General features: G+C 35.1%; 1 protein-coding gene across 1 annotated transcript in view; it reads left to right on the forward strand.

Annotated features, from left to right (window-relative positions):
• CEP135 (centrosomal protein 135kDa) overlaps positions 1-27,602 on the forward strand; it is a gene marked incomplete at its 5' end in the record, with an annotated part of 27,893 nt that extends 291 nt beyond the window's left edge. Inside the window, 20 exons of the mRNA XM_010179674.1 lie at positions 805-933; positions 2,578-2,793; positions 3,375-3,440; positions 4,314-4,464; positions 5,481-5,674; positions 6,147-6,290; positions 6,860-7,003; positions 8,479-8,556; positions 8,712-8,863; positions 10,898-11,013; positions 11,084-11,238; positions 11,725-11,780; positions 12,829-12,997; positions 16,167-16,277; positions 17,891-18,076; positions 19,066-19,275; positions 20,261-20,463; positions 25,171-25,275; positions 25,669-25,815; positions 27,581-27,602. Of these exons, the coding sequence (XP_010177976.1) occupies positions 805-933; positions 2,578-2,793; positions 3,375-3,440; positions 4,314-4,464; positions 5,481-5,674; positions 6,147-6,290; positions 6,860-7,003; positions 8,479-8,556; positions 8,712-8,863; positions 10,898-11,013; positions 11,084-11,238; positions 11,725-11,780; positions 12,829-12,997; positions 16,167-16,277; positions 17,891-18,076; positions 19,066-19,275; positions 20,261-20,463; positions 25,171-25,275; positions 25,669-25,815; positions 27,581-27,602 (2,754 nt within the window). The remainder of the gene's footprint in view (positions 1-804; positions 934-2,577; positions 2,794-3,374; positions 3,441-4,313; positions 4,465-5,480; positions 5,675-6,146; positions 6,291-6,859; positions 7,004-8,478; positions 8,557-8,711; positions 8,864-10,897; positions 11,014-11,083; positions 11,239-11,724; positions 11,781-12,828; positions 12,998-16,166; positions 16,278-17,890; positions 18,077-19,065; positions 19,276-20,260; positions 20,464-25,170; positions 25,276-25,668; positions 25,816-27,580) is intronic.

Consider the following 27,602-nt stretch of genomic DNA (forward strand, 5'->3'; position numbering starts at 1 on the left):
CACTTGCCCACTTCTTTTGCTGGTATATTTTGTGTATTAAAGTTACATTAAATAAGCTAAACTTGTTGATCATAAGTAGAATTTGTGTATGTTTAGGATTTTATAATGCAGAAGCATTAACTGGTCCAAAATAATAATTTATTATTTATTATATTTATTTACAGGTATGTTAGGATTTTTTTTTTACTGTTTGGACTGGTTATATTTTTTGAATTTTCAATTTTTGAAAGTTAATTTATGAAGAGCAGATTTTGCAATATTTTAACTAGAGTGTATGGATAAGAAATGAATGATCTTTAAGTGAGGGAATCGCATCTTTTCCATATCTTTAAATATCTGGGGATTGGTGGGCATCATCCTCTTTTTTTCTTCACATCTTGGTTTTCCTCTTCCAATATTCCGTGTTTTTCAGCTCTTTGATTTTCACACTGAAATAGTCACCAAATTAGCTGATTTAAAAGCTTTTCCCCTAAATTTAAATTCTAGTCTTGTGTGGTTAATTTGCAACATTAATTTCACTTTAAATGAAAACTGTTGGTTTCTCTTCAATAAAATAATCTAGTAGGAATTATTTCTTTATTTTTCCATAAATTCTATTTGATTCATTTATGTTTATTTCAAAGAAATAACTTTTTCAGAAAAATCCAGAATTCAAGAATAATTTATATTTAAGATAAAAAATTACCTTGCTAGGTGCATACATTTTAACTGAATGTTATATAGGTGTTTATTAGAACAACAGTTTTAATAAATGGTTTAGAAGATACCAATGAACTTTTTTCTTTTTTTTTTCCTTCCTCAAAGGTTGAGCTAAGAGACAAAGAAATAGAGCGCCTAGTGCTAGCATTGGATGGTGGGCGTTCTCATGAGGTTATCTCTCTGGAATCGAGAAGTAAAAGTAATGAGAAGCTTATTGCCCATTTGAATTTGCAGGTAATGAATTTATTACTGGTGATTAGTCAAAACTAAAAATACCATCAGTCTATAAAAACCCACGAAACTTCTAGTTTTTCTTTTAAAAATCACTATTAGATATAAAATAAATCAATTGAACTTGCTTTCCCTTTTAGGAGACAGTGTTTCTTGTCTGAGGAGATTTCATTTCTTGTTTGAAAAGTCTATTAGAATGGTTTTGGTAAAGAATTCTATAAACTCACTTCTATACCTAGTAATGTTAATCTGAGAGTATTCAGAAAATTTCTGTCTGATACACCGTTTTCACCAAGTTTGAAAATTCTTTTTTTCTTTTAGTATTCTTTTAATTTTTTTTCATACATACCATTTATCTTTTATCATCTAAGAATGGTACATGTACATATGATAAGGAGGAGTCCTGCAGATAATTTAATCAGATAGTGGGGAATCTTCCTTGTTGAATTCAAATGGTCCCTACCTTTACTCCAACATAGACTTGCAAGGAAAGGATTAGCATACATCTAATACTGGTCTCAGAATGAGGATTTTTTTTTTAAAGGCAGTCTGGAGTACAGATCAAGTAAAGCCCACCTCTAGGTTTATACCATCAATTCTCTGTTTTTCCAGCTGAGTTAGACAATTTTATACTGATTTGTACATGATGTACAGCGGCATGATAGCGAGGTTGTGGAGTTTATTAGCTTAGATTCAGTACTGCAAAAATACAAAATGAGCTCTGACTTGGAGGCAATACAGCTGTGTTCAGTGATCTTGAATTAGTAAGAGATGCTGAGCACAAATTGATTGTACAGAGAAAGCTCAGAGCTGCATAAAGCTGGTTTTGGGCCATCAAGACTATATTTTCTCAGGCTTAGTGCCAGTACACCACTTTTATTATCTGACAGTAAATGGATGGATATCTCTGTGTAGTAATATTCAGGACTATGAGAGGGCTCAGACTTTCTTCTGTGTCCATAGTAATACTTCTTGCTGGAGTTTTGAGGGAATTGCAGCACCTCTGTTATCTTAAATCTTTCAAGACACTCCAGGCTCCCATTTTCCTGGGTACTGTAACTTATATTTTTTTATTCCTACTCTACATCCCTGCCTCTCTTCCCTTTACTCTCAGGGAATGGTATAGTTGGAAAAATAATGTCTGTAGAGCAGGATTTCTGATGATGTTGTGTTTAAGGTGCTGAGATATGTTGGGGCCAAGATAGGTCTTGGGAATCTGATCTGTAAAGCTTCACTTTCATGAAGGAGTAACAGTGAGACTAAGCCTAACAAATATACTACAGAGATGGAGAGAAGAATGTGCCCTCATATCTTGTGAAATTTAAGGAAACTCTGAATACACCAATTCTACCAGACTGATGCTCAAGACAGGCTTCAGGCCTTTGGTTTTCAGTACTTTGTTTTTAGACTAAACCTCAAATTTTGCAGACTAGATAAAGAACAGTGTAGTAATGAGTTCCTTCACCTTGCACTTTTGTAAAATCATATTTTTTTCATGTTGATAAGCATTAAGTTCTAAAATCAGGAAATCTTGCCATGTCTTTTTACTATGGTTATAGAGGAACTGTATTTCAGAAGATTGGGAGGAACTTTTGCTACCTAGTTTAATAATGCATATTAAAGTTTTAATGAAAAAATATCTTTTAGGTTGAATATCTTCAGCAAACAAAGAAAGAACTTGAAAATCGCATTGAGGACCTCTTGGACACTAAACAAAATGTGACTAGTGAGGTAGTGCATTTAAGCAATAAAAATGAAGAGCTGTGTCAAGAACTGAATGAAATAGACCACTTGGCACAGCAGTTGGAAAGACACAAGGAAATTGTGCTTGAGACTGCGGATAAGGAAATAGGAGAAGCAAAGGTAATCACAAATGGTTTGCACTGTGAAGGATCTGCTCAGCTCTCAAGCGGCTTTATATCTTTTAATTTCAAGAAATGAACTATCAGCTTGTGAAGAAAAATGAAAAATATATTTTTTCCAGTTTACTTAATGTTATGCAGAATTTCTCACTAAAAGATGATTATTCACCATTATTTTGTCTCTTTAGTGTATTAGCTGGGATTATTTTAGTTAAGAGGCAATTTGTCTTCCTTCTGTTAGCTCAGTAAAAAATAAATTTCTGAGATACTTAAAACTATTGATAGGCAATAGATATTTGCAACAGCAATGCCTGTGTTTGAAGGGGATTTTTTCTATGAGGAGTCGCAGTGATCTATGTAGTAGTTGTGCTTAAGAAAAGCGTGGGTGTGCATACCACAAATTTTATGCGCTTCTGTTCCTAGGAGCTTAACTGGATATTTATACTTAAAATTTGGCAGATTACAAGGAAACAATTATATTTCATTTCTTACAAATGTAGTCTGTTTCCTTAATTTTTTTGTAACAAAGTAATTGTCATTTTGAAAATGTAACTTAACATATAGGTTAATTTTGGTTCATAGAAAGAAATTGAAAGAAAACACAGTGAAATACAGGATCTTGAAGAAACAATAACAAGGCTTCAATCAGTAAGTAAAAATACTTTCAGTTAAGTGTTCTTGTTGGTAGCATTTCTATCATACTGTCATCCACATGATTCTTTCATTTATTATAAAAAATAACAGTGCTTTAACAATTAACAAGAACTTTTATAGTACCCCAAAGCACTAGTGTAATAGATTGCTAATTAGCAGATGTAGGAACTAAAGAAGCTACATCACATTGTTGCAAAAATAAACTGAAACAGAGGATTTTCTTCGTGTAGAAACTACTTTGTCTCCTTATCAGCATCTGAATAATTATGCAGTACTTGCTTACGCAGAAACAAAGCATAGTAGCTCAGATGAAAAACACCAGTATTATCAATTCCTTGAAGACCAAACTGTTTTCCAGCATATAGTAAGTTGTGTTATTAGTTGAGTACAGTGTTTAGTTTTAGTATTTCTTATGAACTTGAAAATGCAAAAATACTTCATTTTAGGCCACCAGATTATAAGAAATACATGCCAATAGCATTTGATGAGCTGCAGGATTTGGTTTAATGAGATGTTGTATTGTGATTTACTTTAACACCAGTGGTGTTACTAAATGCCATTAAAAGTACTTCTTGCTTTTTTACGTGTTTGTATCCCTCTATCTTTCTGGTTGGTTTCTTGAATTAAACAAGGGTGAATCTTGCTTGTTTTGTTACTAATTGCAAACCATGTCAAAAGCAATGCTTACTTTGATGTGATAAAAAGTAGTATAAAAACAATGATGGCCTTTAAGAAATGTTAAAGCATAGAGCATCCAGGTTAAACAGAAATAAACAGTGTTGAATACTAAAAGTTTAACAAATGTTAAATATTTTTTTCCTTATGTCTCGGCACTTCTAATTTTTGTAATAATACTTGTTACTTCAGGAGTTGTGCTCATGTCGTAGGGAGAATGAGAGACTGAGTGAAGAACTCTTTGCAAAAGCAGATGATAAAGAGAATCTTGAACTGTTGTTAAACCAACTTGAACAAGAGAAACAAAGGCTCACAGAAAAAAATGAGAACTTAGAAATAAGAGGTAAATCGTCAAATGAGGATTCCTGAAAATTATCTTCCTATAATTTCTGAAATAGAAAGCCCTACTTATTTAAGATAGAGTTGATAATACTAAAATACTTCATATATGCCAACTAAAAAGAAGACTATAGGTCTTCAGTCAGAATCAAAGGGAACATTTGTCACAGAAACACGTTTTCATTTTGTATGTGAGAACTAAAAGTTGAACTTTTTATTGTGATCCCAAAGGACATCCTAATACTAATACTATGTGACAGTTTCATACGTTATAATTTTTTTGTCCAAAACTGTTTTTTATCCTCTCTCTTTCTAAGTGAGTGTGTTCAGACTGTGTTTCTTGAGAGCTTTATGCAGTTGGATCTTGAAAACCTCTAGGGGTGGAGATGCCACAACCTCCCTAGGCAACCCATTCCAATGTTTGTTTATCCTCAGAGTAAAAAATGTTTTCCCTGTATGGCATGTAATTACCTGCAGCAATTAATCACCATTGTTCCTTGTTTACCTGTGCACCTCAGTGAAGAAACTGGATCCATCTTATCCATTACTCCTTCTTGGTATTATCAGGCTGTTCTTGGGTCCCCAGCTCTTCTCCAGGCTGAACAAGCCCAGTTTCCTCGGCCATTCCCCACAGGACAAACATTCTGTTCCCTCACCAGCTTGGAGGGCCTCCCCTGGACTCACTCAAGTTTATGAACATCTTTCTTGCACTAGGAGGGATAAAACTGGACACAGTATTGTAAATGCAATCTAATGACTATTCCCTGAGTAAAAGGGAATAATCACATCCCTCAGCCTATGTCTGCATTGATACAGGCCAGTATGCTGTTGGGCCTCTAGCACTAGTTCCAAAGCATGCTACTCACTCATGTTTAGCCAACTGTCAACCAGGACTCCTATGTCCTTTCCAGCAGATTTGCTGCCCAAATGGTTGCTGGGAGTTTGTGCATCCCAAGTACAAATGTCTTTGGGGAAATTAATGAGATTCCTCTAGTGCTGGTTTTGTTTCTTTTTCTGCAGAACGAGAACTTGTCCTAGAAATAGAAAGAATGAGATCAGAGTATGGTATAGCCCTGGGAGACAAGTCTCCATCTCGCTTAGATGCATTTGTAAAGACTTTAGAAGACGACAGAGATTATTATAAGCGAGAATTAGAATATCTTCAGAAAATGACAAAACGAAGGACTAGTCCAAGCCGTAGGAATCCAGAAAAGGTAAAGTTCCTCCTGTCAAGACAAGCTGAAAAAAGAATGGAAATATTGTAGAACCATTTAAGGAGCTATCAAATATATTTTCAAATTCAGTAGCAGTCAATGAATGTAGTCGTTTTAAAAATTACATTCTTAACATAAAAAATTAACTGAAGCTCCAGTGAACTTCCATTTTATTTTCCTATCCACATTTTACAGTAGCATCAATTAATTATTTTATCAGTTTGAAATAAATAGAACTAGATGATAAACAGAAAAGAGTTAAAATCTTATTGTTAGCTGTTTTGCATTTTCTTCTTAACAGTTAGTTCTTAGTGTTTAAATCATACCACCAATGACTGGCTTTTTCTTCCAATTAAAAATTTTAATGTATGTATTTTTCATGTATTACTAATAATGTGAGTTCTTTCTTTTTTTGTATAATTATCCAAATACTTTAATTACTTTAACATATATTTTATTAATCACTTTGCAGAGTGGAGATCTTAGATTGATCATCAGAGAAAGAGATGAGCTACGGTCCATGTTAGACAGATTGGAAAAACACTTGATAGAAATTCAATCCAATGTCAAATTATTGACTGCAGAAAGAGATAGATTAAATGTTCTTTATGAACAGGTAAGAAGAGGTTGTTTATAATTGGCATTGAAATAACTGATTAACACTAGTTCTAATGTTGCTTATTTAAAATGAAAAAAATGCTTCTCTCTAAAATAGAATTTGAGGAGTATAGACCTACTAGAATACAATCAAGAATCATATCATATATACCTATATTTACTACTCGTTAATAAAATTATGTATTCCAAAGTTAGTGTATTAACTTCAAAGCCATTATAACTTACTGTATTGGCATTTGGAAATGAGAAGAATCAGGGAAAAATTCAATAAAATGCATGAGAAAGTTGGGTAAGGATACAGGCTAGAAAGCAAGGAAATAGTAGTAATAAACTGGCTGAAAGAGTGGGTGAAGTTAGGCTGTACTTGGAACAGTAAAAGGATGAGTATGTTGGCAGCGTAAGTTGTAATGCCACTGCATGATTTAGGGAATATAGTTTTCTCGGCAAAAATAACACTATAATAGCACTTCTATTGTAATAGCAGCAGTGAAACTTTCTTTTTTCTTAGTATATACACTGTGTTAATTGCAATTCACATATGCTAACAAACAATAATCTATTTTAAAGTCTCAGGACGAATTAAACAGGATGAGGAGAGAAGCAAAACATAGTTTATTTTCTCAAGGTCACGTGGAAGAAGAAAGAGACATTCCACTGACTGACATTAGAAGACTAATGGCAGAAAAAGAAAGCCTCAGAGAAAAATTAAAGGTGAGCTTTTATAGCTTCATTTCTTACAGTCAGGTGGCATATGGGGAAGGCTTATACAGTGACACTGTGTGTGTGTCTGGCTGGCTGTCCGTTCCCCTTTTCAATAACTTTTGAACTTACCTGATTTCAAACTCACTTGAGAGCGCTCAATGAATTGTCTGTATTATGCTTAAACTCAGTTCCCTGGTGGGGACAGGGGGAGAGAGGAGCATGCTTTAAGTGTCTGGGCAAGCATGGCATCACCTTGTGTGAAGAACCTAGATATGAAGCCCCAACCACAGAATATTTTTGTGTGTATGCAGTGATTTGAAGATGCTTATGTATTACATATGGTTCTTATCCCACAAACTGGCAACTTTATGGACTCTTTCATGCTAATAACTAAAGATTAGTTGCATTTTGTAGCAGAGTATATCTTAAATGGCATATAACCAAACCATCAAACAGAAATTCATAGCAATTCGAGTTTCTTTATAAAAATAACTGTTAATGCAATAATTTTCCTGTTACTCTGACCTTTTGAATTTTGGTGTTAATTTATTACATTAGTATTTTATTTGGTTGTAGTCAAGAGCATGTAATTTTAGGGGGGTTTCCTTGTGTTCTTTATTGGGCCATTAATATAATGTATACAGGTTTTTCCTGAAAATTCAGAAACTTAAAATCATATTAATGGACTGATCAAAACCCAACACATGGCAAGAGTCACTGTACGATAAAAGCTTCCATAGTTTGATTTACTGCCACAAAAATAGAGAACTGTAGTGTATATGAATGCAGTGGCAATAACTGCTGTCTGTGCATAAAGTGTATGTATGCAGTGAGGAGGTGTGCTTCCTGCTCCATCCTTTCTTCTTGTAGGTGACTACCAACATTTTGTATGTGTGCCACTTCAAAATTTTTGCACAAAAACACTTATCTCATGCCTTTCTAGGAAGCCTGAGAGCTTGTTTAATAATTTCACTGCACTTATGCGCAGAAGTCAGAACAGACAAATAATTTCAAAAAAAACTTTGTAATCTGTCTTACATTTCATATTAATGATAATTTTGTAAATTAATTTCAAACAGCTTAAGACACCAGTCTATAAGTGCTTGGGGCCTTTCACATTGCCTTGTAGCTCAATAATCTTTCTACAATAACTCACAAATATTAATTTTGGTTTTGCTAACGAAATTCCTTTTTCATTAAAAAAAAACAAAACAAACAAAAAAAGAAACACCAACAGAAAACCCCAAACAAACAGAAAAAACCCACCAAAAAAACCAAACCAACCAACACCAAACTCAGTGACATTATATTGAATTGCAGTGGTGTATTCTCAGCTAATGGTGTGTAGTTTTGTAGAGGGAACTTTGCATTTGGTCATTCATCTGAGAGTGTAGAGCAATGTTTTCTTAAAAATTAAGCTTAAATTTGTATGGTTAAATCAAAAAATGTGTTTCTTATTACATGTAATTCTGTATTTCTCTCAGATTCAGCAAGGAGAAGCTAACCTTGAAAAGTCCAAGATGAAGCGTAGTATTTCAGAACTGGAGGATAATATTCAAGGAGTAAGTGCATTTTTGACAAGTACTTTTAAAATAGGTAGACTTCGCAAGCAATTAATTTTATTAGCTGTTTTCAACTTCAAGTTATTTAAAAGCCAAGTTGTGGTAGCTTTCTACAACAATAACATGTTTGGTTTTGGGTTTGTTTTTAATTGCAGTTGGAGATGGAAAGGTGTGAACTAAAGAGTACAGTCTCTATCCTGAAAGAAAGAATAAACTCTTTGGAAAATGAATTAAAATTGAAGTCCAGTAAACTTGCCCAGACATCTGATGATTCTTCTCAATTTAAAGCTGAGATGTGCTCACTTCAGTAAGTCTAATACAAAATGTGGTGGTCTTTCATAGACGCTAACATAACATTTTCTATGATCGTATAGCAGAGTTGAGTTCTTGGGAAAGACCATAAAATATTTTCAAAATCACTTGGTACTCGTCTTAAGGAAAGTAGACACCTCCTGGACTTGTTTGATGACCAGATATACTGATAATTTTTATGGCTAATTGCGAAGGACAGTTTCCTCCTCTTTCTATAATTGTTTCCTCTAACAATCGTGTTCTCTGCTTATGAATGTAGCGGAATAGAAAACTTATAAAAGGATTTTCAAATGCTCTTTGTTGAAAGGGAGACAGGTGCCTTTTCAAACTGCAGCAGTAGGACTAAGTTGTGCCAGTTTTACAGAGTTGTCAGTAATACTGAAAATTTTATGCCAAGCATTAGGCATTGATATTCCACAATTGAGGGGTTTGTGGGTGAGTCATTCTCTAATGGCATTTTACTTGAGCTGTTTTTCTTGTGTCACTCTCTTTCATATGCTATTACTATCACACACATACTACAGTTCTGAGAGTTGACATCTTACAATTCATAGACACAGTCTCTGGGGATTTGGCCAACTTGCTCACAACTGGAGGATCAAGTATACCCATGAATTTTTAAGGCCTACTTAAACGTGCAGGCTCATTGCTGCACCCTTTTAAAGCTGTTTTAGAAAAGAGCTCCCATCAAGTATCTACATGTAATGGAACAAGAAGAGACCTTAGAGAAAGTGAAAATAGACTATTGAATAAATCTGGTCAGAAATTTGAAAATCTAGTATTTGGTTTAGGTGGAAACAAGAGCATTTGATGTAAGAGATCACTACAAGATAGGTAATACTGTAGATGAGATCTTTTGGATGTTTTACAAGGGAAACTAGGCACTCTGGCTCACAAACCCCACCACACACACAGAGACACACACACATATACCCCTGAACAGTACTATAAAGTACTATATTGCTGTACTGTATAACAGCACAATAGTGGGGTGGATAATTATGAAGAACTGAAGCTGAGAAGCAGGCCTTGCAGTTCAAATGCTCCCAATTGCACAAAGAAGGCTATTAGTGAAACAATTAGTGTATTTGATGGTAAAACTGTGATGTCATTAATAAAAGTGAAATACCTTGTTAGGTTATAATTTTAGTGGAAAGTAGTGACAGCGTGAAAAGGAGGAAATGAAGACGAGGGCTACCATCATTTCAGCATTTGGTTCTACTTTGTGCATGGTGGCAATTTGTTGTGGTGTTTAGGGCCCCCATTTTTTTTCCCCCTATCTAAAGTTTCACTCTAAATTGAATGAGAGCAAATCTTTATCGGCAGATGCGCTGTATTCTAGATCGATGAGTTTTTTTAAATTAAAAGCTTCTCTAGCTTTTGTGAAATGCCACTTCAGAGGCATTTTTATTTTGTGTCCTGTTCTGTAAATAATCCATTTAATTCCTTTGGAGTTTTGTCTTGCATCCTTTTTTCCTAGATCAATCTGGTATTTCTTGCTAAGCAAAACAACTATGTAGGTAGAAAGTCTCAACTATCATTCAAGTTCTGTATTTCTTAAAAGTAGGATGAGAACTGTCAGCTGTCAATCTGGTTGTTTCTTAAAATGCAATGTGGCTGGTAATCACTGGCTATGAACTACATATCAAAATTTTTATAAAGCAAGGAGTCAATGGCACAAGTAACAAGAGTTAGGTGATGAAAAGCAACATGAATCAGAGGAAGTGAATGTTTCAGATTATCGTGGTCGTTCTGCTGAGGTTCCATTTCTCCCTTTTGGAATGGTGTTGAGGTAGACTTCAGGCAAGCATCCAGAGTGTTGGCCTCAGCAATCCCTAATAGTCCTCTCTCTTCCAGAGAAGGAGGAAGAGGACTGGTTAGTATGACACAATCCCATGTTGCTGATTGGTATGACATGACATGAGGTTATGCTGGAACTGTTCCAGCACTTCAGGCAGCTAAGAGCCCTAAGTTGATGACCCTGAATTAAAGTTCCCAAACTTCCTTCACCTGTATACTGATTTTCCAGGCTTTTAAATGACCAACTCCAGAGGTCTGTTGAAGAATTACAGCAACGATTGTCCCTGAAAAAGGATGAACTGCAGTCAGCTCAAGAAGAAATTGTAAAGCTAGAGGAGAAAATAGGTGATGACTAGTTATTTTTATGCTTATTTCCTGTTTTTAAATTAGGAAGTACTTATTTTTTTATTTATAGATAGGTTAAAGCAGAGGAGCACTTCACAGGATGAAGCAGTCAATGTGCTTAAAAGTACTATTACTGTTTTGGACAAAGAAAAGGACAGTCTTCAAGAAACTGTAGATGAAAAAACAGAAAGAATTGCATGCTTAGATGACAACTTAGCTAACAAGGTATGTGCAGTAAAAGTACTAGTTTGTAGTCCATCTTGAAATTTTTAAAGCAGTTATATTTTAGGGGAGACATTTTGCCCTGGTGACAAAGCCTGTGCAGAGCTCTAGGCATCACTTAGACACTATGTTTGTCATTTGCCTGCTCAATAGCATTTTAATTATGATTGATAGTGTATTCCCTAAGCACTCAAAGAAAATAAAGAAGTATTTTTTGTATTTTGCACTTGAGATATATATTGAGATAGAAGGTTCTAGCCTGAGGTGGCGGAATCTATAGTGGACTTTTTTTGGACATCTTGTTTTGATGATAAGACAATCGTTTCTCAGTAAAGGAAAGAAGCTTGGAAATTTGAATGTGCAAAGATGCAATTACTTATTGGTGAAAGGTTAAAATAAAGTTTTAAATGTAAAGTTCTTTAACTTGCAGTATCCTGTTATGTCACAATATCGTAATACTTAATACAACTTTTGCTTTTCTTTTCATAGGAAAAAACAATTACTCATTTACGTTTAACTCTCTCTGAGCTGCAGTCCTCAACAGAGTGAGTAAAGGCTAGGTCGCTGCCTTCAGTGGTTTTATCTTATATGGGGTTTTTAAAGTGAAAGCAAAGGGCTATTTTCATTATTTTGGTGAAATTGAGTTAATACTGTTTAAGTCAAGGAGTGTACTGTATGGAGAAATACGTACAAAACTTTTTTGAAGAGGCTTCCCCTGCAAATATATTGCAGGCTGTTAAGATACTGTTAAGAGAGCCATTAACAATTGTTTAGCTATATTTATTTTCCTAAATTGGTAACATTTCTCAGTTCTCAGTTAAGTAGCTTTTTAGTATTTAAGTACTCTACTAGGTGTTAGTAGACTGATTCAGGTAAAACTCAAAACTGAACTCTTAATTATTGGCAAGCTAATTCTTCCAGCTTAAGATACCAGTACAATCTTAATTAAAATATATTTATTTAGTTTTCAGCTGAGCTTCATCTGACCTTCCATTCTTGCCTCTTTTTAAGCATGACTTTCAATGCTATAGCTTTTTAAATGAAAATATTTAAACATCAATATTTAAACATCAAGACCAATGTAACTGAGAATTTGGTACATTGATGCATGAATTATCTGTGGCAAAAAACTAATGCAAAAGTTTATTTAAATTCACTCATATTTATATTCCTGCTTTCAATCTCTTCCTTATTCTTTGGTTGTTGTCTCTCAGTTATAAGCTAGCTGTCGTCGTCCTTTATGGTTTATAAAATATGCAATGGCTAACATGCTGCAACCACTACCAACCCAGATAAACATAATTATCAGTAATTGCTGTTTGCATAATAAGATACATCTTACCAGATACATCTTCAAAGTTGAAGGTTAATTCCATTTTACTTGTGTATAATGTCATTTTACATCCTTAACTTATATTTCTGTTTAGCCTTAGTTTGTTAGCCTTCAGAGCAAGAATTTTACCTTTTTTAAAAAAAACCCAAACTTTTTCATATACAAAATCCATGTCTGATAATTTTCAGCAGTATGTGGTACAGTGTGAGAAGGGACAACTTAAATAAGATTCTCACTTAAATAAGATTTTCACTTGATAGCCAAATGAAGGACATGCTGGGCAACAGAGACCGTGAGATATCTAGCTTACATCGCCAGCTTGATACGTCCCATGTAGAGCTTGCAGAAGCAGAAAGAGTAAAGGAAATGGCTCTGAAAGAAAACAGACGATTGCAAGATGACCTGGCTACCATGGCCAGAGAAAACCAGGTATGAAGATAGTACTTCATACTGAAGTATTAAACTGTTTAGTGCTTGCTTACATATAGTGGTAGATCAAAATCACTATATCAATCAATTTTCATTTGGTACATTTAGTTATTTGTATTTCTTGAACACTGGGCTATTAAAAATGACTGGGCAGATGTTGTAAAAGCAATTACTTCTATAGGTATAATCAATACAGTGGGGAGAAATAGGCAGAGTTTCAGTTTAATCACCCATTTGCAGATTAAATAAGAAATGAAATAAATCTAGAACACAGTTGTTTATACTATAATGAAATTATGTTAACTGGTTTTATCACTTGGTAGTTGGTAGTTAATTGGTAAAAATTGGTATGTATTTTCTGTGAAACAGGGACTATTGAGAGAGCAAGAAACCACAAAAGCAGGCATCAGATTATTAGGTGAAAGTGAAAGGGAGAGGAAGGACATTGCTAGCACATCTGAATTTGTTTTGGTGCATAGTGATTCATTAGTTTCATCCATCTAGTTTCCATGAAGCGTTGGATGTATCGATTGAGGTACGCCACATGTTGAGATAAGAATGTTTAGGAATGTAGATTTTAATGTGTTCTGTGAGCCTTGGTAAGGGTGTCTGTAAAGAGGTATTGGCAGGTTTTTAATTTCCAATTCTGGCAAGGTTAGTTTCCATTCATGTGTGTTGCTCTTCAGGAACTTTGCTTTCACTGATGAATTGGATAAGGTTAATGCTGGGGGAGAAAATATGAGAGCTGAAAAGGTACAAGATAGAGGGATTGAAGAAAACTTATTTTTAAGGTATGATAGTCCTGAATAGTGTGAATTTGTTTCGTGATTTCAGGAATGGATAAGGATGCACAGTCGATGGGAATAGGAGGGGTTCCCTTTCCATTGTATCAAGGTTGTGTGGGGTTTTTAGATGGTGAATTCAAAAGTGCCATCTATTTCCCTGGAGAAATGTTCTTATTGGATTGTCTTTGCCTTGGTGTAAGGTAGGTGTCATGGTGAGGTGGTATCTTGGAGATCAGCTGTATGTTGCAGCTGTTTTGTTTGTGGAATTTCTGTTCAGGTACTTCATTTGACTGCTTGCAGAGTTTTACGTTACATATTTTTATTTGTACTAGTTTTATATTATTTAATCTTTCCTTAGCTCTGTAGTAGTCATAATGTACCTCTTTCCTAACAGCTAGCCTGTCAGTAGCTTTAGGCCAGAAAGCAGGTGGGAAGTGGGTTATGATTGCCCAGTAGACTGAGTTGGTTTATGTGTACTCATGGTCAATTTTCCAGCTGGGAGGTATACAGTCCCTCTCAGCTGCTGCTGACTAAATATAAAGTGTATGCTATGAAGGCACAACTTAAACTTGCTTCAGTTACAGAATCAGTGTTGAAATAAAATCTTTAATGCCTTGAGGATTACCTGTTTCCATAGAGTATCATTAAATATTCTATTGAATGATGAATTATCTCAAATTGATGGTGCAGGTTAAATAAAAATTTTGCAAGACAGAAATAGTTGAGAGGTTCAGTGAATTAAACTGTTTATCATTTTTATTACTCTTGTGGCATCTTCATCTTGAGATCTTCTCCAGGGGTCCACAAGTTAAACCAACTACTGGTGTGCAAGGCTCATTCTTTCAAGAGTATAAGGGGTTTATACAGTGTATATCCATTTGCACTCTTCCCAGTTATCGTCGCTTCATCTCTTCTTTGAATTCTCTGGGTCTGGGTTCCATTGCTTGGAGAGCCTGAAGTGCATTCAGTCTTGTTAATCCCGCCTATAGTTTGAGGAATTATGAGCTGGTTTTGTGCACCAGCTGCTTACTGCTGACTAAAAGCCTCCCAGCTCCAAGTGCATGATGTGGATGTCCTTGTAAAATAGAATGTGCATATAGACAATAGATAATATATCCAGTGTTTTATAGGGTAAGTAACATTTTTTTTAATTGGGCTAAACGTTAGAAGGACTACATAGAGAGCATGTGAATGTGATTTAAAGAGCTAGCCCAGAATTTTGTTGCAACTCATTACTGCCCATTCAATTTGGATAGCAAATATAACTATTGCAGCTCATCATGAGACTCAGATGCCTCATACAATTTTGATGCTGAGATACAAATGTTTATTTGAATTCACTGTATATGCCAACGCTAAAAATAATCAGGGCCTTGTTAGGTAAGCCATTTATTTCAATGCCCCTCAGTCAACCTGGCTGAGTCTGAAGCTAGAAAGTACAACATAGCAAGATGTAAGCAAGTTATGTACTACCTTGAATAGTTTTTGCAAAACCTATGGTACAATACATGGATATGTGGATGTATTGTTGAAATTAGAGATATCATTCACAGGTATCTAATAAGAGTAAATATTTAATGTTGTCATAATGTGATGACTAAAGCTTCCCCATTGTGCTTGGGAAGGCTACCACAGGGACAAGCAGACTGATTTCAGCATGTGCTAAATAAAGCACGCAGTAAAAGGTCTGCCATTGATGAATAGTAACATACCACAAAAAGAAGAAGGTAAAGAAATAAGCCAATATCCTCTATTTCCCTCACATTTGATAGGGGTGATAGAAAAAGATACTTGCCTGTTTGGCTCTCTGGGCTAGAGGACTCAGAGACGGGTAAGAGCTGAACCTGAGAGGGCCAGAGCAAGCAGTTCCAGCACCTCAAATTCATGGTAAATTTTTGATGCCTAGATATGATCTTAATAATGCGTTTAGTTATTTTATCTTACAGATCTACTTAAAAATAAATATTATTTTGTTATAAAGTTGACTTTCTAGTGACACAGAACTTTCCTTGGAAAGTTCAAGCTCAAGGACAGTGAATCTTAAGGCTAGAAAAATCTCAGCTCCTAGACCTGTATGTTGAATTTTCCAAAGATCAGTAGCGTGTGTCATCAGGGAAGCTGCAGATTTTATGAACTGGTATGATATTAATTTTTTTCTGTGATTATTCTTGCCTGGAAAATTCTTTGGTGTATCTAAGGTAATAGGGGATATTTCTGAACCCTACAAATCTCAAAGGGCTCTGAATAAATTACTTAAAAGTAGAATAGAATAAAATCTAGGGCATATGCAATTACTTTGATTTAGTCTGATACAGTAATATATAGTGATTAATTTACTCTAAATTAATTTACTCTCAAGTTTTGCCTTAATGTAATCTCTTTAGGCTATCAGTACTGAGCTTGAAGATGCAACACGTGAAAAAGAAGAAATGAAAACCAGGGTTCATAATTACATCACTGAAGTTTCCAGATTTGAGACCTTGATGGCTTTGAAGGTAAAAGTATAATCTGTAGGCAGTCATTACTGTTTTCAATAAATCCATTAGTTTTAGAGTGTAACATATTCTTATTAGGATACAATAAACAAATCAAGAAATGTATGGTTTGGGTCCTGTTCTACCCTGCTTGTCCCAGTTCCTTCTTGTATTTTTTTTTCCTTCTTTCCTCTGCAGTGTTTCAAGCTACTAGTGGATTCATATAAAATCTTATTAGATCTGAAGCATTTATTAATTCTGGCACATCACAATTTCATGGATTATGTTTCAGTTGGCCATAACACTGGAGAATGACAAACAAATCGTGTTTGAATGTTGTCATGCTTTTTGAGTTTTGACAAGGCAACTAGTATGGTGTCTGGTACTATTTCATGATTGTAGACAACAAGCAGCTTATATGCTGGTTTTTTTTAAGAGAAAAATTCTATGTAGTTCTGCAGCAAAGTGTAAAAATAGCACATTGGAATGTTTTTGAATGATAAGAGTTCAGATTTTTGCTGTACTGACAGTGCTCTTGTTAAATGATTTTATCCTGATATTTGGATTCAAAAGCATGATGTGTATGAATTTATAATCCTTTAAAACAAATAGAAGTTATGTCAAGACAACATGAACTTGCAAATTTAATCTGATACTTTGAATAGGAAAGAATGTGTTTTGATCCGACTTGCATGTCTAGATGAATTAATGTTAATTCAGCCACTTTTTACAAGTAGAAACTGAAGCACAGAGAAAAACATTAGGATCAGTAGTATGTTAGCTTAGAACTCTCAATTTAAAACACTTGAAGTTTAGTTTTTAAGAATTTTATAATATATCATACGTCCAAAGAACTTCAGCTACAGATGTGGCTGCATCTTTGGCAAATGAGAATCCGATCATTCAAGTCAAATAGCAAGAAGCTGTAGAACGGGCAGCCAGTGACCAATTATGGAAGGTTGGTTTCAGGGATTTTTCTAGTATTACATCCAGATGTTGCCTGTGGAGACGAGGATATACTTTTCTGCACAGTGTTCACTTGCTTCATCATAAGTTTCAGTTTCCTAATGCTCCACCTCATTCTGTCTGCACCTTCCAAGTTCTGGAGGAAACACAAAGGAATTTTCAAAAACAGTAGCCTTCCTCACTAGGTAAATCTGATTTATAATAGCAACATGCTTATCCCACTGTACATTGTTATCAGTTTTTCAGGCACTGCTGTAATAGAAATATCTGTAAAAGCACAGTAAGTAAAAGAGCTGGAAATGGATTCCTGCCGGAATTTCCTGAAAAGGGCAGCACTAGGATCAGTACATCTCAGTAATATGACCCTTGACAATGCAGGTATCCAAAATAACCCCTGCCCTGGGAGCCTTGGAACTCATTAACAACAGCTAAATGTAAATACTTCCATTTAATAAAATTGAATGCCATCACTGTATTTATTTACTATTTTCACTTGCAAAGGGGAGGATGCCCTTTAGGAATTGCCAAATAGGGAAATTAAGAAAATGGAGAAAGGTCTTGTTTTTTCTGGAAAGAAAGATAAAATATTGTAGAGAGTAGGCGGGAAATAAGATCAAGCAACTTGAAGGTATGTTGATTATTGCAGAGTGATTTACTGTTTCATCTAGGAAAAAGAAAACCAAGAATTGTTAGAGAAGTTCCAAATGCTCCACACACAAGCCGAAGACTGGGAAATGAAGGCTCATCAAGCTGAAGGAGAAAGCAGCTCAATACGACTTGAACTCCTTTCTGTAGATACAGATCGGAGACATCTTCGAGAGAGGGTAGAACTTCTGGAAAAAGAGATTCAAGGGGTAATAACTTGTGCAATGAAATTCTGTCAAGGAAAGTGGGATGCATTGAAATGCTTTTCAATAAAGTCAACATACTATTTTTAATACTTTAGGGGAAAATATTTCCTACTGTGAATGTTTCAGATGTGGACACTTAAGTTTTTGAAACAGTAACTGATTTTGGTTAAATGTGCTTTCCTTCTGCCTTCCCTGCTTTCCAGAAATTAAACTCATGGTGTATATTTTCATACTTTTAGATCTCTTCTGTTGGGTCATTGTTGCTATTATGTTACTGTCTCTGTAAGCACCTTTTGTTTAGTTGCTTCAAAATATTTTCATATAGCTTTATGAGTATTTTGTCAGCTAGCTTTATGAGTATTTTGTGAGCTTAATTCTTACATTTCTTTAAAGCTTTGAATGAAGTATTTGAAGCATTGGTGGCTGGAGTAAAGGTAAAAATCTGAAAGTAGTACTCCAAATCCAGAATCGGGTTTCCACAATACAGAAACCCAGACCAATAACATAGAAAATAATGAGGTTTATATTTTAGAAGCAATAACTTCATGGAGATCAAGTTTTAGAGTTACAGTAGTTGTGGATCAACTGTATTTTGTCTCATGCTTTTAATTAGCCACAAATAGAGGCTTTAACTAACTATTGTGGCTCTAATTGTTAGAGCCACAGTAGTTAGAAGCTGAGTGAAAAATAGGTTGTATTTTTGGGATTTTAAGCTTTTATTTCTCTTCTGAAGCTGGAATCCAGCCTCACTCCACTCTTGCATAGTACTTGTACAATTTTTCAAGATGGTGATGAAAAATTGCAGAGATGGCTTATTAGTTATTCTTAGCTGTGATTTAGGGAGAGGAGAGAAAATGAATGTAATATCAAGTTAATTTTATAAAGGGAAGTTATTTTTGAAGGGAAAATAAAGTATTAAAAAAAAGCTGTTACTGAACAGAGAACTGTTAATATTTAACACTGAAGGAGTACCCATGTTTGCCTTTGTTTAGCATATCGCTGCACATCAAGCATATGAATCTCAGATCTCCTCCCTTATAAAAAACATGTCTAAATTGGAAGAGGATATTAAACGTGAAAATCAGCATAAGTCTTCTGTGTTAGCGGACCTGGCTTCTGTGAAGGAACTCTGTGTGAAACTTGAGTCTAACAAAGAACATTTATCTCGACAGCTGACATCCAAAAGCATGGATTATGAAAGGGTAAGCAGCAAAAGCAAATTTAATTCATTATAATAAAATATCTTTGTTTGCTTTTAATGGTTTTTGGAGAAAAAATAAGTTACTTCTGAGAGCAATATAAGTTAATTTGCACTACTTTTGCATTTTTATATAAACTACACAATTTGTAGTATATAGATCTATAGCTGTGGTTTTTGTACAGAAAGAGGGAGTTTCTTTCATTCATTATCATTACAAAATGAGGCAGCAGTAGTTTTTGCTATACCACAGAGATAAAATTTTTATTTGGTTTTATGTACTGCTTTTTAATTGACTCAAATTTTTTCATCTTTTATAAAAAAGAGAATAGTACATTTATTATTTACATATTAAAGACTTTTCCCTAAAAGATTTTTTTTCAATTAAATTGAAGTTTAGGTTGAGCTGAAGTTCATTAAATATTTTGAAATAGTTTAAACAGTTCTAAATACCCACAATTTCTGAACTTTTTGTCATTACAGCTGATTGTTGTGTCTTTGCTTAGTGACTTGATGAGGCTTTCTGATACTGTAATAGTCAAGACCTTGAGAACAGTAGTTCTCTTCTCAACAGAATTTGTTTATATTCATAGAACTTAGGAGGACAACAAGCATTTCAGCAAAAGCCAAGAAGCTAATTGTGAGCTGACCTAGTCCAATAAAACAAAGTCTAGTAAATACTATTTTTGTACTTGTGCAAAAGCTTGCTGCTATTAAAAGCCTATTAGTGTTCCGGGTACTTACCTAAGCATTTCTAGCACTTATAATCCAGCTCCTGGTAAAACATGTAACAGATGTGCAGCTTGGATAGTTTTTAACTACGTATCATTTTAAACAATTGTAGGCTTTGATTTTTTTTATGAGCTTAGTTTCCTCTTAATTTTTACAAAACTTCCAGTTGTTTCAGTTTTTATAACAACTCCTCAGGAAAGAGAACTCTGTGTGTTTGTAAGCCAGTGTGTTAATAATGTATAAAATTTGTGCCCTAGGTTCTAGGTGAATTAGAAGATATTAAATCAGAAGCAGAGTTGCTGAAAAAGCAGTTATCTAGTGAGAGGCTTACGGTTCAGAATCTTGAAACATTGCTGGCTACCAGTAGAGACAAAGAATTTCAGAACCATTTAACATCCAATGAGAAAGATTCCGAAATTCAGTTATTGAAAGACAAGCTAACACTCGCCAACAGCAAACTGTAAGTTTTAACAAGTGTATGTATGTGTTATGTGGTTTACAAAGAAACTTTTTCTGTGTAACAACACTTATTCACAAAGTCAAATTCTTGATATTCACTGTGGCTGAGCAGATTTTTGCAGCAATGTCTTTTGACCTTTCATGGCATTATTTACTTAAAGTTTCTTTACAGATCTTTCATACTGCTTTCATTTATCAGCACTCTGGTGGACATCAGTTTAGCACATCAGTAAACTTAAACAGAAGTTCCAAAGGAAACATGTTCTAAAAGGAAGGAACACCCTGCTGAGTTTTCATAGTTTTGAAATAAGCATGCAGTTTCTCTCTGGATTTGTCCCCAGTCTGACTCCAGAAAGTTTGCCTCACTTTCTCTGCTGGTCATGACTCTTTCTTACATCAGTCAGGCACAGGAGGTGATACCTTTCCTGAAGTTTACTTGTCTGATGTTACTCTCCCATCAGTGCAATCACTAAAATCCTTTCTTTCTGAGCCTCTTAGTGGATGGATATAACTACCTAATGGCAAGGTAGCTGATCTGTTGCAGACATTACTAGACACGATTTCCACTACAGAACCAGCCAACCCATGATAATTTGTAGGTTTTTTTAGCTGATGAGTACATCTATAATGTATGTATGCATTGGAGTATGATTTGGATATTTAACCTGTGCATTGGAGTGTACCAACTCGCAAAGTATATAACCACATCTCTCACAGGTTCTGATTTTCTTAGAAATCTAATCTAATTCAACTTTGCTTTTTAAGCAATATGTTATAATTTGGCTTTGAAGAGTCTAACTATGAGTTTAATTATCAAGAGAACGCAGTTTTTATGTCTTGAACTATGTTTTATGTAATTACATTGGAGAGTATTCTGAAGTCCTAACTCCTTTAGAACACTGTGGATTCATCAAGCATCTCAAAGCAAATTGAAAGTAATATTTTAACATATGTGTACTGCTCACAAAAAAACCCACCTAGTAGATTAAGCCCATGGTATGTGAATTGCTTACCTACTGAAGATGCTTGTTATCCTTACTTCGATTAAAGGATCACTTACATAATAGTGAAGTCATAGTACTTTTAAAAAGCAAAAGTCCTTTTGCTGCTATTAATATTAACTTTTAAGGAAAAGGTCCTGTATGGTTTATTGTTCCTTTAAAATAAACAGAACTGAACTTGACATCTAGACTAAATGTGATCAGCACTTTCCATTATAGCTCACTGTGACTTCTTATGCTGTGCATCTGCCTAGAGTAGAAATAACTTTTTAACACTTTTACAGAAGAAAGACTAATTTGTTTAGAACAATTAAGTTAAGGGGGAACATATTTTGTGTATATGAGAGAAGTGGAGGATTTAAAAAACCTTTATGATCTGGAGCAGGGAATTTGAAGTTTCCATGATATGTGTCATCATGACGTGATAATTCTCCTGGGGGTACATTAGCCAGTGACTGTAGTGGTATCTCTGCATTGAGTAGCAAGAAAGAGGAGTAGCAAGTTCAATGTAGATGGTGGTGAAGAGTAAAGTCAAACTAGAGTTTCAGAGAAAGAGGAGCAGATACATCCACTTAGTGAACACTGAGGTAAGGAGAGAAAGGAAACATATGGAAGGTAAAAGGACAGATAGTGCTTCCTTACAAGATACAGAATATGGCATATCTCAGCTGTTAAAAGCTGTCTGTAACTTGGTGATGCAAATGTGCAAGAAAAACGCTTTTGGTTGATTTGCCTAAAGGCTACAAGTTCCCACTGGCGATGATGATCCAACTCAAGTAGCAGTGACCTCAGTGAATCTGTAGATGATGACACTATGGAATGTCCTGACTATGAAATTAAATGTGAAAGGTAAAAAACAAACAAACCAACAAAAAAAACCACAAAAAAACCTCCATCAAAACTAAAATCTAAAAAAAAAAAAAAAAGGAAAGGAAGTTTTCATTTAATTTAGCTTCTTTGTGTACAAACGTTATGAAACTCTATTTAAATAACTAGTATTTTTTCACCATTTTTCTTCTGCACATATTCCTTGTTCGTTGCAAATGTTAGTACTTGCATTCGTAATAGTGTAGGATATTGCAGGAAGAAGGAAAATGTTCTTTTGGAGGAATAGTGGCTGTTCTATTGAATTGTCTTCCTCTGTTTATCTCAAAGGTTCCGCATGTTGGTAGGCAGATATTCAGGTGTAAGAACTAGTTGTGTGTACATTATTTTCAACTATATGGTTTGTAGTAGTTGCAGTCTAAAGAACAGGAACTTTAAATGCTCACAGCTATGACTGAAGTATGTGACAAATGTTTGTGTCTTGTGAAATATAAAAATTAATTTGGCTTGGCAAAATTTCAGTTCTGAAAAAATCATGTGTCAATATTTTTAACATTAAGTACAGTTTTGGCCTTATTGTGCCTATGTTTCCACTTGATTTATAAAACTGAACTGATACAACGTCTGACTTTAGAAGGATTCTCAAAATTTATCTTGTGAAGTTCTCCAGTGCTATAATTTTGAGCTCTATAATTTTGAGTGAAGAGTGAGTAGTTGTGTTACTCAGAGTGCTATTTGGGTGACAGTACAGTAAATGTGATGTTGTGGCACTACACTGATGCCACAGAGGCATGCCAAAATGACTCCACACAGATGATAATCTCAAGCAAACTTTAATTCACAACCAAAGCCAAAGAGCCAAACCAACCAAGACAACATGGGTAACCAAAATAATGCTCCAGTGACATTTAACAGACTAGTTCGGGATGTTGTTAGTACGTGACAACACATAAGAATGACAACTCCAAAGCGCGCACACACTCATGAAAGAGAAACTTCTTACTCAGGGACATCCAGAATCGCTCATCCAGAGCTGGGGAGGGCTCACTCAAGGATATGTTCAGAAGAGAGACTCACTCACCAAAAGGAAGGCGAGGGCACTCAGTCCCAGGAAGTTTCCTTCCAAGGAGAGGGCTCCCAATCACAGACCCGCTACTCTGAGGAGAACTGCTTAAAGTGGATCTCCAGTGGGGGCCCCATTTTATGGCCTGGATGGATCTGAACTGTGGTCATCTATTGGCCATGGTCCAGAAGCTGCGGCGCCCCATTGACTGGAGACCCTGTCTAATCACCGAGGGTTCCCTCCTTGTTCCTGCTACTGGATGAGGGTGCATGCTGGTTGGCACCCACCCAGGGTGTGCACATGACAGCAGCCATGGTTTGCTGCCAGAGGTGTGAGAATCACGACACAAAAGAGCTGGTGGCTGCCATGTCAAACCTGTGGCCCTTGTTGGGGATGGGGAGTGCTCTTGTCACAGGTGATTAAAGATTAAATAAATGGAGAATATTGAATAGCTAAACCACTTGTTGGGAGCTATCTGTATCTACTGTGAAAGAGCCAGATGTCCTGTGAAAAAATAGTATATGATCATGTAATCTTATATGACGATTACTGTGCATAGGGGTTCAAGATTAAAATATTTCTTCATTTTTGAGCGATTTACTTCATGATCATAGTTTTGTTTAAATGTCATTGATATGGAATAAGCTCAGAACTCACAAAATTGTTTGCTTTCTTTCTTTATGTTACAATAATTATATTGGGCCTTGAATTCTTACCTCCATCCCGAAAGCATATGCCTGTCCCTGAAGCACTTAGAATAAGATACCATCGAATGCTGGTCCTCTTGTCTTCTGCGTCTGTTCCCGACATACCGGATCAAGACACCATTCTAGCAATGATGAATAGGGAACGCAGGAAAAAATATTCTTCAGTTCTTTTTGGATTAAATCTCTTCAGCAGTTTCCATCTTCCTGGAGTCAGAGACCAGCGAGCGCCAGACAGGAAGCCTGTGACTGCGCTAGAAGTGGAACTCATTTTTCAGAATTCAAGTTCAGTGCTTTAGCAATAAAGTAGTACATCTGCTTCTCCAGAGGTGACTTTTGAGCCCTTCACCTCATATTGCCTTTGAAGAGTCTATGGAATAATGCAGCTGTCTAGATTCTATCTTAGGCAATTTATTTTACACTCAAATGATTATTTTTTTGCTTGCCTTATAATGCAATTAATGGTGTTTTGTAATAAAACATTGAGTCATCCAAGCTAATGATTTGCTAAGAAGAATATTGAAGTATATTACTTAAGATTTCCAAGGCTGTTTTTTTGTTTGATACCTGCAGTTAAAGCAGTTGGGCCCAAACACCAAGGCTGTAGTTGCTAAGGTTTCATACTCTGGGTTTTGCTGATCAGAGCTTGCATTCATACAGCTTTTATTTAGATTTGGTACAGTTATGTAAAGCCATACCTGTTATGTTTGTATTTTTTGTGGATGGTTACTGCTTTTTGTCTTCTTTTTTAAAAATGTACACATAAAGACCATCTTGTGTTGCAACAGAGGATAGTAAATCAATAAATTAACGATTTAATTGTTTTGTCTCTTTCTGTAAGACATATTTGTGCTTACCTTTGAAAAAGAACAAGTTGTATTGAAGTATAGTTGTAGTGAGAGGTTTGCAAGATTTTCACTTCTTTCTCACCTTAGCTTCCTCTAGAAAATTCTCTTGCATTTAGTTGGTTCTTGCTGCTTCTAATTTGTCTTTGATTTGGTCTATGGGAAACATGTTCAGTATCTATTTTTGTTTTATCTTGCTCTAATTCATCTAAGCTCCCAGCTGACCCTGTTCAAAGAAAACTTTGTTGCTTCTCATGATTCTTTTTTTAGAAGTGGCTGCAATAGAGAGGTTACCATGCTTCGAAGTAAAGTTGCACAGCTGCAGACTGACTGTGATGTTTTTAAAAGGCAACTCACAACTGAACGCTTTGAACGGTAAGATGCTGTTTTTTCAGTGAGGTGACTCTTCTAATTTCTTCTTTCTGTTGCTTTTTTTCAATACTGAGGAACTTTTATGGAAAATTATGTTCCTGTTGTCATGCAAAATCTAATATTCTCATCTTGAAAACTGCTTAATTAAAAAGGAAAAAAAAACTTATACAGTTTCTGAATTTTCTTGTAAATTTTTGAGTTTACTGTTGCATTTAAAACATTTAAAAAGCCGTTCTTATGAAAACAAGAAGAAAGTTGAGTGACCTTGCAACAAGGCTCTTTGCAAGTATTGTGAAAATCACCAAGTGAAAATATGGGAAAAAGTTTTAAGCTTTCTTTCTCTAACTTCCTGCAGTACCAAAGTTTTATGTAACTGAAATTGCTGTCTGTTGGTAGAGAGCGTGCGATTCAGGAAATGCGTCGACACGGTCTCTCTACATCGTCATTACGTGCCTCACCTCCTCTCAGTTCAACATTAAGGTCTCCCTCACATTCTCCAGAACGTAGCATTGCAAGGACAGCTGATCAAGCAGCAACTGAAAAGTGAGTTATTTGATTTAGGAGATTGTCTGTGTTTAAGAGTTAGGTTTAAGCTGTTTCCAGTTACTCCTTTTTTAATTATACTGAATTCTTAGGTGGTGCAAACTTCTTCTTTTGTTGATTCTCCTACTATAAAACATTGATGGCAAACGATGGAAAGTGCTCTCCAGAGACCATACAACGTCATGGATTCCCATTCCTGTTTTTGTTAAATGCTCTTGCACTAGCCAACAGCTTCCAAATATGAATCACCTCTTTATTGTTCCCATTAATTATATCCAAATATATATTGCTGATTTGTTATTGTTATCTCCAAACAACAAATTATTCAAATTAAGAGAAATGCCATGAAATACTCTCAAGTGCAGCAATGAAGGGAAGACAAACAAAGGGAAGACAAACAAAGGGAAGACGCTCCATAGGAGAGAGTCCAACTAAAATGCATTTGAACCTTACACATTACATGAAACTGTCTCCAGAACAAGTGCATAAAAATAATTAATGCATTTTTCATTATTAATGCTTGAACGGTATGAATGTCTAAGATTATGGTCACTAGAGACCATAAAAAAGAAATCAAAGTCAACCTCTCAACTGTTCATTTTCACTGACATTTTTATTCTTGTTGAGATTATTGTTGCTTTAGATGATTCCTGTTTTACATTTTACAGGTCTGATTATTGATTTTATATCCTGTCTGTCCTGTACTTCATAATAAATTGCAGTGAAGAGTGGATGGACAGGGAGAGATAAACAGTGATAGGTTTAGGAAATATGTGCACTATAAGAGCTACATAGTATATTGTAACAGCTCACGAATCTAACTAACTGCTAAACTACAAGAGACAGAATTCCAAACTGGTCAGATTTTAAACTTTTATTTTTGTTACTTTCGGTAACAAAAACACAGGTTTCCTGGGAACTGAGGTTGGCATGGCATGATCCACATTGTCAGAAATTTTGCTTTTCTTCTGTGAGTTTTTGGACAAAGTAAAAAAAAGAAATTGTAACACATAAAATATTGATAGTGGGGATGAAACGGCAGTTAGGACTTTCACTTTACTCGTGAGCCATCAGGCAAACCCTGGTACATTGCAAATCAACATTTTGATTGAGATAATGGTAGTATATTTCTGAGAATGAGTGTTATCAGTAGATAATTGTCTTTTGTCTTCCTTGATTTGCAGCGAGTCTCAAGAGCTATAAAAATAGTCTGGTTTATGCACTTGAATACCACGCAGTGATACTATATTTGTGTACTTAACGATGACAGTTCTGTACCGTATCAGAAAATACCCCATTTTCATGATGTATTTTTAAAGATAGTGTTTTTTAATAACTGAATTTGTGTGCAGTTTAATTTTTTACTCTCTTGCCTCTTCAACCTACCAATGGATTATTTAATTAAAATGATCTCTGTGTTACTGTACCATCTTTTGTCCTACTTATTTATTTCTTTCTGGGAGCTTATCACAGTAAAGTCTACTCTGTAATTACTGTTCTGTAGTGTTAAAATTGTCTTTTCATCTAATCAGATTTAATCATCATCAGAAATGTTCTCTTCCTCCTCATTGCGCATTTACTTTCTTAAGCATTTGAGCAGTGAGTCAATGAAAGGAACATAGAGCTTTAGATAATGTGCTGATAGTTGACACTCAGAAACAACAGAGGAGAATGAGGAGGCTTAATTATATTTATTGCTTTTTATCCTAATTTTTATTAGCAAAATATAACAGCTTGATTTTGAAATGTTTTCTTTCTCCACCAGAAGCGTCACCTTCAAGGAATAA

The sequence above is a fragment of the Mesitornis unicolor genome, unplaced genomic scaffold (assembly GCF_000695765.1).
Source record: "Mesitornis unicolor isolate BGI_N332 unplaced genomic scaffold, ASM69576v1 scaffold28712, whole genome shotgun sequence".
In the NCBI taxonomy this organism is placed as follows: domain Eukaryota; kingdom Metazoa; phylum Chordata; class Aves; order Mesitornithiformes; family Mesitornithidae; genus Mesitornis; species Mesitornis unicolor.